We start from the raw sequence: 14,447 nt of genomic DNA, 5'->3' as shown, positions 1-14,447 counted from the left end.
ATATAATCAAAAATATTGATAAAATAAACCTTTGCAATATAATGAAAAAGAATTCGATTTATAGTTATTCAGCCTATAGATTGACGGAAAATGTAGCGTTTAGCAAAATGAAATATTTAGTATGACAGTAAGTACTACGTGAAACGGAACGTAAGCGCATTTATGAAGACACCTTCGTTACACATTAGTGCCAAAGAAAGTATTTTTTCCTAAAATTACTATGTATTAAGTTTTAAAAATTATTAAATTTATTAATGTTATACAAAATTAATAAATATATTTATTTAAAAAAGTACGACTTCGTCCTTCGCGTAATAGTATTCATAAATGCGCCGGAAGCGTTTTATATTCATTACTTTTAATGTCAATTCAAAAGTTTTTCTTTACTTCTATATTTTAAAAGTTAAGGGAAATCGCAAAAATAATTTCTAATTTACTATTACTTATATGTAAATATTAAATGAAATATTTCGCAACGATTTCGCCTACAAATATCTATTGTTAGAAATAGCGTGGCTGCGAGGTAAATGGTATCATTTGAGTGTATTTTTATTTTATTTTAATGGAAACTCTGCGAAATTTTAAATCACAAATATTACCTATGCATGTATTTTATTTTGAAATTATTAATTATATACTAAATATTTAAACTTTTATTTCATAAAATTTAATAGGTTGTGTTTTTACTCATTTGACTTTACCGCGCAAGTACCAATTCAGGGACGACTATAGCCATCTCTTTTTCACATTCACAAGTCTCTCAGTTCTCGTAGCGTTTGGTGCGGTATAAAGCTATGTTTCGTCACTAGAATTGAGTGCTTACCGAGTTGAATAGTGTTTTTAGGCCTTCTTCCGCCATTATTATTCAAAAAACATTTTCGCCATCATACTTGCGACTAGTGCTGTGTCAATGTTTAGTGCAACCTAAAACGCATCGCGTTGTACGCTTCCCTCAAAAGTGTTATAGAAGTGTATCATTTCCTGTTTCATATCGTACAGAAACAAGCAACTGCGACTGCTGGCGTACTCTTTTCGTTATCACGTGGGTCAAATTTCGAATTATGTGGATGTACAAAATGATTTTTTAGAGTGAAACAATCATGTATTCGTTCGCGGCGGCAAGGTTCCGCCTAAACATACAAAGACCGGCTCATAATCGGTGCTAATCGTTGTTTTTCAGAAGCGCGCCGAACCGCTTTCGATCAGTGCGCCTCAGGGCGAGGTGCCGGCGGGGGACCGATGTGCGGAGAATGATCTCGCCGAGTGGAACAGTGCAGTGTTGTGTTGTGACGGTGCAGTGAACGTGTTCAGTGGGTTACATAAGATAGTGATGTTGGAGATGGGGAACCCGCCCTGACGCGGCCCACGCCGGCGTCCGCGGCGGGCGAGGCTCGTGACATGGCCCCGGCGAACTCGCAGCGAGACAACCGTTACGACGCGCTGCAGGACGCCGACAAGTCATCCCACCGGCGACGGGCGCTCGCGTCCGTCGACAACAACGCCCCACTCATGGAGGACGAGGATATGGGTCTGCAAAACCAGCCCAACCTGGTCAAGGACCAGCAGGAGATGGAGCAGATCCTCTGCGACTTAGGAAATGCCGAGATAGGGCAGGCCGATATCCTTCAAGCAATCAAAACATTAGAGAATGCAGATGAGGAGATTGTCGCACCAGAAGATCCAGATTCCATTTTTCCATTGCAAGGATTTGACTTACCCCTTCAACCTGAGAATCCAGATTTGGATTCAATAGATGACAAGATTAAAATGTTGCAACAACGTATCATACGCAGAACAATCTATCTTCTGAGGAGATCACGGATCATACAAGTGATAGCAATTGGAAAGCGTATATCTGAGGAAGTAGCACAGACCTTTGAGAGGACCGCAAGAGCTGCTAGGAAAGATGGTGCAGGCAGAACTATGGGTTTAAAGGCCCTAGTTAAAAAGATAGAGACAACTGCAGCATTGCAAGCTAGTGCAGCCTCCCGTACGGTCACTGGGCCGAGGTACTACCGTGCTACAACATCTAAAGGTGATGCTTCCAAGTCTGCATCTCTCGGCATACCTTCTGGTACCCACAATGAGCTAGAGGATATGGCTGGTGCTCTGCGCTGCCACCTATCAGTTGTGAAGCATGGACTGGACTCTGATGCCACTGAATCATCGTCAGGGGGTGAAAGTGATGATGAAACAGTGACATACAACAATCCCCATCAGCTACAGATGCCAATGTGAGTAGTACTTTATTTTCCCTATTTTCAATAAACTTAAAATAGGTTTTTGCTTTTTGTTTATCATGTTATTGTCTGCGTGTAATTTTACATTTAATAATAGAAGAAGGTTTTACTACTAAAGTAATTACATTATCAGTAATAACAAGAGTGGTTTGAAATTAGATGATGTATAAACATGTTGTTCAATATATCTTTCACTTTCTGAAGTAAAATATAAATAGGGAAAAATTAAAGTGAATATTTATTTATTTTGAATACAAAGGGCATGGTATTAAACTTTGCTCTAATAATTCCTACATTTTATAAATTTAATAATTAAAATGACTCTTAAATTAATTAAATAAAAATAGGTGTCTGTGGTTTGAAAATAAAATATAAACAGCATTTTTTTTAATTAGGTAGGTAGAGGGTGATTTTCAGAACTAAGCTAATTAGTGACTAGATAATAGAAAACTAGTGAAATGTTGTCCCTATTATGGACTATTTTACATTAATAACATTTAGGATACTTATGTAAAGGTCACATTTCTTTGCATGGGAGTTCATGGGGTCACAGTCATTAATAGAACATGCCTTAATTCAATTAATTATACCAACTGGTTCGAATCTTTAGATAAATGAAGCATTCTTAACAGTTATTAATAATGTGGTCTGTTGTTTAAGTTTCTTAGTAAGGTATGTTATAGTGGCTATCAATGAGTCATCATAGTTTATCATTGTTGATTATAGTAATCGTTGAGGATTTGGGTTGTGTGTAGGTGGTTCTGTTTCAAGAGTAACTAGAATTAACATAATGGTCAAAATTTTACCATAAAGAAAATATGATTTCCTGTTTTCTATTTTTCATTGATAATACTGAGCTTGTCAATGTACAAACCAAACCAAACAAAAGAAGGAAATTAGTTGATAAACAATAAGGAAAGAGTATTCAACAGTCTTGTCTTTGCATCATTCTAGGGAAGAGTTGACTGTCAAGTTTGCCTTTTAATTAATTCATAGCATTACCCAATTTCTATCAAAGTATTTACTATGTGGAGTAAAATTGTCCACAATTGAATGAATGAATTTATTAACTATTGTCTCCAATAATCCTGTCCACTCAGGCAGTGCATTAGTCCTTATAATAATAATTATTTTTTGGGTTGTTATAGGTATTAAAGTGATTTACCAATATGGTTTTAAATTTAGCCAATTGTTTGTTCTCTAGCTCATATGTATCTCCACTGACCCATATTGAAATAACATAACTAACTTCCAGTTAATCATGCTGATATATGATATTAGTAGGGAAAGTTATTGTCTTGTTTTCCATTTATGTATTTTCCTTGTGTAGTTCCCTATTAAACAACCAAAGGGCAGGACACAGGAAGAATTGCACAACTTCTACCCTCCTCCTCTAGACTCATAATGAAATGTCTGAGAAACAAGTAATGTTAATGGTCACATTTTTAGAAACAAACAAAAAGGCAAAACCTTAATCAATAATATGAACTTGAATAAAAAATCATTGTAGATCCTACTCAGACAATTTTTTGTGCATATCATTAGAATAATCAATTGACTAAATGAAAATAAATGTTTATTCATAAAACAAAAGACATTCGGTCTTTGTAGTTATGATTATTATGTGTACAGTACTGTACTCACTATCATATTATTTGCTTTTTCAAAACATGTTGCACAATGTTTACATCATTTACCTAGCAAATATTCTAAGGAACCACAAAATCTCATGCAATCTCATTTTTACAAATAACACCAAAATATTAAGGTACAGTGTAAATTGTTATAAACTCATACTATATTATTTTTGGTATAACAACAACAATAGTTACTCAATAGAAGGAAAAATACCTAAAGGTATTTAATCTGTACCTATGGTCTGTTTATAGTTTCGTTTTTGTTTATAAACATTAGTCAATTGTTACATAGTGAACATAATATCATATTTATCAGGGTATTGCATCATACAACATAATTGCAAAATTTAGAGGCATATGTAATAATCATATTTTTGAGACATGTAAGTGTCATATTTCAATCAATCTTTATTATTATCATATTACATTTTTGATGCAAATATTTCAGTACTAGTTCATTTTTGAACATTTTTATTCTATTAGTAGGGTAATTAAATTAAATGTGCACTTAATTACAGCAGAAAGCTCATTACAACAAATTCCCTCATCAGTCAGCATCCACTCATCTCAAGTTGAGATAAACAAAGTACTCAAATGTTAAACCACTTACACAAAGGTGCTATTAAGAGGCACAGTTATTATCTTATACAGAACCCCAGAAGTAATGTTTCGGATTTTATATTCCAGCCCTAAATATTTTTGGATTAAAATAAAATTGTTGTCAATCATCTAACATCATCTTTCCATACTGTGTGAAAGCCCAGTAAAAAGAGTTTAATTGTATCTGACGAGATTCAGTAAAGTTGTATTGTGATAAGGGAAGGAAGGAAAGTGTAGGTGTGGTAGAAGCTTTGTGTAGGTTTTGTTTTGTCTAGCTTGTTAGTTGCAACAAAGTAATAATATATTTTTCCTCATAAAGCTAAATTTCTTGTATAGTGATTATGGGGGTTTATTTTTTTGAAGGTCATATTTGATTGAAAAAATGTAAAATTAATTTAAACTTCTTAGGTCTAGTCGCAATTTTTGCCTTAAGAAGTTGTTAATCCCTATATGGCAATCTATAAACAACTCAGATGTTGAGCCCAGACAAAGGCCATAATTATCTCATTGTTGAAGGGCTTCTTAATTAATTAATCTTAATTAATACCTGCTACAATGTAGGTGCAAATTCAAATCTAAAATTTATTTGATTGTACATGTTACCCTAAAACTAATTTATTTTGGCACTCTGTTTATGTCTACTAAAACACTGGAAAAGTGGCCCTTATCTGACATTTTTTTCTCTCTTAATCTTAAAAAAAAGCACAGAAAAGTTTTCAAGCACTTTTGATTAACGTAACTACACTTTACCCACGTTTTTTATTTACCACATCCTGTTGAAGGGCTTCTTAATTTAGGGATGTTACGAATATGGAATTTTGGATCTGTATACTGACAACATAATACATCGGTTTTCGATAATAATTATTTCGGATTATTTGATAGTTTCGGATAGGCAAGTTACGCAAGAAATTATGAAAGTAAATAAAATAGAAATAATTATTGATTTATGAACGAACTCGCCATTTCTATTACGGTGTTTCATTTAGACCCGCCCCTATCCCCCCTATAATTATCAGAAATTTTTATATCGATTACGGGTAATATTTATCGGGATATCCAACAGTGTCGGTAACGGAGTTCCATTACAGCCCTGCTTCTTAAGCCTAACTAAAGTGTTTAAGCGCCCGTATAATTTGTTTCGCATTCCCAGTAATCTCCCAAAGTATTGCATCATCTAGAATCTAGATCATCGATTCCCATTTACATCGCAGAATGTTTCTTACGGTGTTACCTACCTATTTAATTAAACGTTAGTGGGGCGACAACAGCGACCTTCTTAAGTCTTCAGGAGTGGTAGTGTACCTACGATCGAGTTAAGGTAGAACCGCTGTATATTGAGTGGGTTATAGATTTCTATAAGCGCCAGTGTCCTCTTACCATCTGATGGACTGCCGGCTCGTCAGCAATGTCATTCTTATTAAAAAATCTTTCTGTTGCAAGTGCCAATTGAAAACGACGGCCACATGTCTCGAAATGGTAATGAGCCGTCGACAGTGACCGGTCGCATGCTTGCTCTAATGCATAATGGCTAAATATTTATAAAAAACATCCGTAAAATTTAATCTATCCATCCTGCTGGAGCTTTTGTCCTATTTCAATACGATAGAGAACATCCGAGAATTTGTTTTCACAATTCACTAATTGGGAATCCTATACTGGATTAATTTGTGAAAATGGAATTCAGAGAGCCTTTGTTTTTTCAGTGAAATTTCGCGAAATTCCACCTGCAATATTGCGCAATGGTTTCCAAAGGTTTCCCTGAATTTCATCAGAATAATCAATGCATCCTGACCTGATTTAAACGGTATATAAAGTTGGGTATGTTATGTCACGGGCTTTGCCGATATAATTAACGTTGCGTGATTAAATACCATAGTATTTTTTATTTAACAATTAAATACTTAATATACTATGGTATATTAAATTAATAAATTCGGTGCGCGAATTAACTACGATCTTGCAGTAATAAATCGATTCGTATGAGTGTCGTACTTCTTGATATTTGAAGTGCGTGTCGGAAATTAAATATCGCAAGCGATGGAGAACATCGTGAGGAAACCTACAAGCTCAAGAAAGAAAGTTTTTTACAAACTCAAAATGTATGTGAAGATTAACAATTTTCTCGACATGTCAGGCTACATATTAATCAGGTTTATAGCGTGAGACACTTAATTCCACATGGCAGACTTTGTATGAATCCTATTTCTAGCCTGAAATAATTATTGTGTTTTGGTGAAAATTAGTTGATGCCGGCTGCCATACATATGAGGCGACCATGAGTGGTGCTATGTCTATATCGGCGTCGGCTAGAACCCGTATTGACAGTGACAACTCACCATCAGGTGGACTGCAAGTTTGATACTTCAATCAAAGTACGCGTACTGACCTCTGTAAATGTTTATTTATTAAAAGGTTCACCAACGTAGTATACGCTTATATAAATTACATAGCGCAAAAGTTTAGATAAATAAGTCGTGTACAAACAATTACAGGTGAACACGGCATTAACAGAATTGAGGCTTTAATAAATTAAAATATAATTAAATCATCATCATCACAACCCATTACTGTCCCACTGCTGGGCACGTGTCTCCTCTCATAATGAGTGGGATTAGGCCATAGTCCACCGAGCTGGCCAAGTGCGTATTGGTAGACTTCACAAACCTTTGAGATTATTTTTTATATATTTCTCAGGTATGCAGGTTTCCTCACGATGTTTTCCTTCACCGTTTAGCAAGTGATAAATAATTTCTAATACGCACATAACTTTGAAAAATCAGAAGTGCGTGCCTGGGATTTGAACCTCGGACTCCTCGAGAGATGCGCCAAGTTTCTTAACCACTAGGCTATCACTGGCTATCAATTAAATTGAGATTACAATTTACATTAAATATAAGATAAGAATATACAATATATTTAACCATATTAAAATCTCTTTCGTTCCCAGCGAGAAACGTGCGCTATGGACATGGCAGAAGAGTCGGGCGAAGATCGCGGCCAACGCCACGTGGGTGACAGCTCAGCTCCAAGAGCTGGAGTACAAATACCGGCAGCACAACGAACTACTGCACACGGTAACAACCATACATACACCTTTACATTTTTTTTAATTCAAACGCGTTGAATTCACGCAAGGGTATTATATCACATAGGGATTTTCCCTGAACCACTTCAAGGGGGTGTATTGATTTCACAATGGGTTGATCAACATCGTAGGACCGCTGGACAATCCTAGGACGCTGATCTTCCCGGGGAATAATTTGCTACACAATTAAACACATGTAAATAATAATAATAAAGAAATAAGTGATGTGTATTCTGGTAAACACGTCTTACGAACTGCATATGCATGATCCCTTTATCATAATTAAGAGATGCCTCATCGCACCGCGACTTGATACAGATACGACGGGACATGTCTCGATCAATGCACTTGATGCACAGTAATAAAATTAAAGCAACGTATAAAATAAAATAAAATATAAACATTTTTACATTGTAATGTACTTTTAGGCTAATATAAGATGTACCCTTACACTTTATTACTTTGCACTATTCGTATGTTACACATTGGGTTAAAATAATTTTACTGTTGATCGAAGTTCTACACTCGTAGTCTAATGCTAGTGTTTTTTTAAGCAACACACAAAGGATTAGTTTAAAAACCCCATAACAACCTAGTCGAAATGATTACGTACGTGTTCCTATATTCATCAACCAATATTAGGATTCCCTACCTTAAAGACACATCCCATAGACACGTCGGTTAGTATAAGAACACCATAAACGGAATATTTTTTTAAATTCGTTAGTTATATATCGACCTATCATTTTCTTTATGTTACTGTTATGACTTATGCAATTAACACTTTGGTAAATAAATGATAATGAGAATTTGCCCAAATTTGAATTCAGGCTCACACTAAAGATTTGAACCTGAATGAAACAAAATACTAATGCCATATACCTATTAAATATTTTCTACGCAAGAAATGTGCGAATGGGAGCGGCACGCACTTGACCGATTTCATTCTAATTTAGTAATTGACACGACATCTAACTATATCGATTCGTAGAATTATTCCTAGGAGTTTCCACGAAGCGATCTCATACATTATTAGTTCATGTCATTTCAAAATAAATATTTCGGTTAGCACTTGTGGCGCAGTTGACCTGGTTAGGTCTAGAAATAGCCTAGAATCCACTATTGGTATTGATTCGCAAAGGTCTGGTTGTAAATAATCTAGCGGTTCTGCAGTCGTAGAGAATGTCGATATACAAAGGGTAACGGTCTCGTTAATACCTAGTTGGGCACAAAGGGACGGTTTAAGTCTTTTTTTTTACATGTGTGCGACAGAGGGTGAGTGGTGTGTCTAGAGTGTAAATGTGTGTGTATCTCTACCGCATTGGTACGGCCTGTGAGCTAAATTGTTGGATGGATTTTAAGTTTTTAACGTACTCGTATTAGTTACTCGTACCATACAGGTACATACATGTGTAAATAAATTTTTGATTTGTAGAAATATTCGTTATCCCATTTTGACATTCGCTATTTTTGTCTATCTTCAAAATATCTAAAACGCTCGTCATTTTCATGCTGATATGACGTCACTTCGTTAGAAAGCAAAATATTGTTGGCGTGTTGTATGTATGCGTCGTTATTACAGTGTTTACTAACGCAATGACGTCACGAACCAGCTGCTACGGCTTTCGCGCGGAAATTTAAAATTATACATTTTAAAACACTTCACAAGGAAACCGTAATATCCCCATTATGAGATGTAGTAACATTCGTCTTCTTAGATCAAGTGTCACTGATATCACTTAAAATTGTGAAGTATTTACACACTTGTGTTTCTCGTTTTTGAGAACAAGTGACGTTGAGCTTCCGCGCGCTATTATTCCTACATACACCCTCGCGCATAGATTTCAATTTTGATGATGGAACGACATATTTTCGCGGTAAGAAGATAGTCTGTGTACCTTTGAAATCAGAAGTAAAAGTCATGTTAAAATATCGATTATATATTTTAAATCTATAATAGAAGGTTGTATAAAAATACAATTAAGATTTTTAAAACGTTAGTTTATGATATTATAATGCTATAAAAGCTTCATTATCCTTTTTTTTTCTTAACGAGGGGGAAACCTTCAAAATATACCCGACGACGTGGGAGCGACGCCGGGTTATGTGGGATTTCACCGCACTAAAACCCCCCCAGTGACCGTCCTCAAAGCTTGTTGGAGAACTCCAGGATCTCCGGACTCTGCCCTGGGAGAGCAGCTTTCGCTCCTACCACACCATCTGGTGTTCACGACGGTATGCGACCACACATACCGCCGCCCTTCCCGGGGTCGCTTACTGGACGGTTCGAGCTCCCATTCTTGCCGCCAGCAACCTCAGAAGTCCCTAGTCGCCTCTTACGACAGGCAGGGGATACCGTAGCCCTATTCTAGTGCCGGAACTACAGGGACAAAGCTTCATTATCCTACCTTTTCGTTTATCTCACGGTTGTAGTAAACACGCTACGTCCAGTGGCAATACATGTTTTGGCTATTGCGCCGATGCTCTGTCATTTTTTGACTACTTACGTGGATTAACGCCATTAAAAACGCGCGTTTTAGCAACTGCTCTAATACTGCGTCGCGTTTTTGCGTTCAGTTGTTGCATCGAGCGTGCAAAAATTTGCGTTTAAAAGCTGCATTTATCTTCAGAAAAACAGCTAAATTATTGTCGATTAGTGATTCTTAACGTAGCATGACACTCGGGACCCTTACCTCCTTTTTTAGCTTGTCATATAGTGATTATTATGACACCAGTGCCCCTTCTATAAGTGTGTTCATACAAATATCAAAATCTTCGTCGCAAAACGTACAATTAATTACACGTTAATTTTATTATCACTTAGATTTTATCTACTTTATTATTTCCGCAAATTTTTGATGTACTTATCAGGTACATATTTGTTATGTGCATGTATTTGTAGGTATATCTAATACATTGTAGTTGCCGTCACAACGCCGCTGGCATTATGACTTCGCAAGGTAAACCTGTAAACGTACTGTAACGTATAATTATCCTACGATTTGTATATAAAAGTTTCACATGGTTCCGTATTATTTTCTAGTCGTCCATGTTGAAAATTTCTAAAGAGATAGCGCTTTTAGTAACTATTTATGTGGGAGATTCTTTCGCCTGCAGTGGCACCGCTGTCACACGTACTTTACCCTTGTAACTGGCGTGTAAAGCTGCTTATTTTGGCTTCAATTGTGGTGTAGGACAAAGGTAACAAAAGTATGGCGTGCTAACTTTGTTCTTAGGGGCGAAATTCATCTGTGGTCGACCTGAGGGTTCCTGTTTTATCTATATAGTGTTGGTTATGGGTACAGATGTACACAAGCGACATTGACCATTTTATTGTAAGGAATCGTCAAAATAACTTTTGCGATTTTTTTTAATTTAACTCATTCAATTAAACGTTTTGATAAGAGCAACATAATCACTTATGAATTGTCTGTTTAGTTTTCAACATTGGTTAAATTAATTAATTTTGCTTTAAACTCTTAACAAAATCTGGAAAATATTTACAAGCACATGGCCGCAGATGTGTTCGGCGCGAGCATATTTTGATATGTTAGGGTTCGTACACAAAACTGCGATGCGACGTCGCATCGCAAAAATCTGCGAGCTCCCTCGACGCATCGCAAGAACTTGCGAATTGATTCGCATCGCACAGTGGTTGTTTTTGTTGGTCACCCTGAGAGACGCTACGCCGCACGATATCGCATCGCAGCAATTCGCATCGCAATTTTCTGCGTTGCGAATTCGCATCGCGTCGCATCGCAGTTTTGTGTTCGAGCCCTTAAATATAGACAAAGCGTTTGAGGTCTATAATGTTGAATAACCATCGAGTTTTTACATATAAATTGACACGACTACTATAAAAGGTACAGGTTTTTTTTTTATTAAAAAAAAAAGACTATTGTCTTTAAAATATTGTTTGTAAAATTAAAACGCACACGTTTTTTTAAATTGAAAATAAAGACAATATTGTAAAATATTTATTCGTAATAATCTGTCTGTCTGGTTGTCTTTTCTTCACGCCTACAACAGTGAACCGATTTTAATGAAATTTTGTACAAAGATAGTCTAAAACCCGAGAAAGGACATAGGATAGTTTTTATCCCGGATATCCCACGGGAATTAAGGATGGCGATCTAAGATCGATTAATCGCAGAATCGTTCTTTTGGACCACAAAGTCGAGTATTTTAATCGATATTAGTAAGGATTGAATCTTAAACTATGTATTTGATCAAGTGATGATCTTTAGCAAAGTTGTTGTCCATGAGCCCACGAAGGTTTCAAAGTTGGTACGATCAATTTTCGCCAGATGGCGCTACTGTCATTCCAATGAAGGTACGAATTTTCAATTTTATATACGTTAGTATGTCATATTATTTTCTTTTAAACGCGGGCGAAGCCGCGGGCAAAAACTAGTGTTTAATAATTTAGTCGTAATAATGTTTTTTTGTCACACACAAATAGTCGTACATAATTATATCGCTGTATTATATTAAGAATTTATATTGTTACTTTCACGAAAAAGTTGTCATTTATTTTATGTATAGAGATTAAACGATAGAGATTTATACAAAGGCCATATTCACTAAAACGATACGAATATAATCTGCCTGCGTAATGTAAACGATATAAATATTGCTCATCAAAGTTCACTGTTCGTGTGGCGTCATACCGTCCGTGGACGAGGCAGGTGGGAATAATTCGCCAAGTACGAGTCGAACTCGCACATGGAGGCTTCCGTACCACCAAATGTTAATTAAATTTTACTCATTTTTATAAAATAACCGTATTAAAATATGTTTTATTCTACTTATTCGTATTTATTATAATATTTAACAGATCAGTTATAGTAGTAACCAGATTGTAAAGAATTTAACAGTTAGTTATGCGTTCTGTGTAAAAATTTCAAGTGTCTATCTATTACGGTTGAAGAGAGCCCTGTGGCAGACGGACATACAGTGAAGTCTTAGTAATAGGGTTCCGTTTTTACCCTTTGGGTACGGAACCCGAATAAACTAAGGTGGTAGAACCCTTTGTGGTTCGACTCCGGCGGCACCTCCGCCACACCTATTTCTACCTAATAACATCAGTGTTAAGCGCTGCTGTGTTCCGTTTTGAAGGGTGTGGTAAGGGAGACATACTTTTCCGAGGCGTTCCAGCTTAGTCCTCAGGGGTAGCAGCGCATCTGTGGCCGACCTCAGGTAGGTATATCTAATCCTATCTGGGGTTGATTACAGATGTCCATGGGCGGCAGTAGCCACTTACCATCAGGTGGACTGCATGGCATGCTCGTCTGCTACTCCTATATAATAATAAAAAAAAAAACTAAATATTCGCCGAGACACGCTTTAATCGTATGTACCCCGGTACATCCTCGGGAATGTAGGTCAAGGATTACTACTAGGGTCGCTGAAATAGTAACTCGCGTACTGAGGGATAACTCGTTTTTTACAAGGGTCGTACATCGTGCGTATGTGTGTGGTGTGGTAAGTATGTCCCCCTTACCACACCCTTCAAACCAGAACACAGCAGCACTTAACGCTGCTGTTATGAGGCAGAAATAGGTATGGCGGTGGTGCAGCCGGAGTGGAACCACAACGGTTCCACTACCACCTTCAAAATATTGTTTAATAAACACGCCAAAATCAAAGTTCATCGGTAAGAACTATAAAGCTCGTAAAAACTTGTTTTATTTATTTATTTATTTATTTATTTTATTAAGTTCACCAACGGTTGTAACATTATACATATTTTTACATTATACATATTGTTACAATGCAAGCAATAAATGTACAACCACTTAGAGGTAAACATCACATGCAATACAGATCTAAACGTGGTAATGAAAATAGAATAACAAACTTTATAAACCAAAAACTAAAACAACACAAAAAAGAGAAAAAAAATAGTACAAGTAAATTAAACATTAAGTTGAAACACTAATTATAATTAAGATACAGCCTTCCTAAAAGCAGCTAGACACATATTATTAATGTCGATGTCTGTGGATTCACTACGCTTATTATAGAGTTTGGACAGTCTTGCAATAGGAGAGTTTGATCCCAATTTAGTTTTACAATGGGGAGGTACGAAGAGTTGAATCGGTTTGCGAGGCATGTTGACGGGTATTCTAAAGGAGAGCTTAGAGAGAAGACGCGGACAATGTATCTGAGAATTTACTAATTTATATAAAAAGATAAGATCTAATGCATCTCTCCGAGTATCCAAGCTAGACATATTGAAGTGATCTAGAGACGCTTTATAAGAATACTTGTCTTTATTTTTGCCTAACGAATACGCAAGATGCCTGACAAATCTCTTCTGTACCCGCTCTATACGAAGCATATGGGATGCAAAATGAGGACGCCAAACTACACTCCCAAATTCCAAAGTGGATCTTACAAGACTGTTATACATAATGATTTTAGTTGAAGCTTTTTTGAAAAATTTGGAATATCTAATGATAAAACCCAACATTCTAGATGCTTTCTTTATCATTGAATCTATATGTGGTACAAAAGTTAACTTGGTATCAATACTTATCCCCAGATCTTTAATTGTTTCTGTTTCACAAATTTGCGTATCATTAATGAAGTAAACTGAAGGAATGAAATGGAATTTTCTAGTAAATTTGATATGAAAGCATTTTGACACGTTAAGCTCCATTATATTTATTTTACACCAGCGAGCCAGAGCATTTATGTCTTCCTGAAACCTTAATACATCCTCCCAGGTGTCTATTACTTTATACAATTTTAGGTCATCTGCGAACATCAATGGAATTGAATTATTGAAGCAAAGTGGGAGGTCATTAATAAATATATTAAACAAAATTGGGCCTAGATGAGAACCTTGTGGAACGCCAGATAATATTTTACATGAAT

General features: G+C 36.1%; 1 protein-coding gene across 1 annotated transcript in view; it reads left to right on the top strand.

Annotated features, from left to right (window-relative positions):
- nsl1 (non-specific lethal 1) overlaps positions 1–14,447 on the top strand; it is a 39,959-nt gene that overhangs the window by 2,729 nt on the left and 22,783 nt on the right. Inside the window, exons 3-4 of the mRNA XM_073076781.1 lie at positions 1,181–2,234; positions 7,428–7,554. Of these exons, the coding sequence (XP_072932882.1) occupies positions 1,399–2,234; positions 7,428–7,554 (963 nt within the window). The 5' untranslated portion in view covers positions 1,181–1,398. The remainder of the gene's footprint in view (positions 1–1,180; positions 2,235–7,427; positions 7,555–14,447) is intronic.

The sequence above is a fragment of the Epargyreus clarus genome, unplaced genomic scaffold (assembly GCF_041222505.1).
Source record: "Epargyreus clarus isolate Ecla_fem2 unplaced genomic scaffold, WU_Ecla_fem_2.2 ptg000009l, whole genome shotgun sequence".
Classification (NCBI taxonomy): Eukaryota; Metazoa; Arthropoda; class Insecta; order Lepidoptera; family Hesperiidae; genus Epargyreus; species Epargyreus clarus.
Note: the sequence above shows the minus strand (reverse complement) of the source record. Positions and strands in the feature narration are given on the sequence as shown.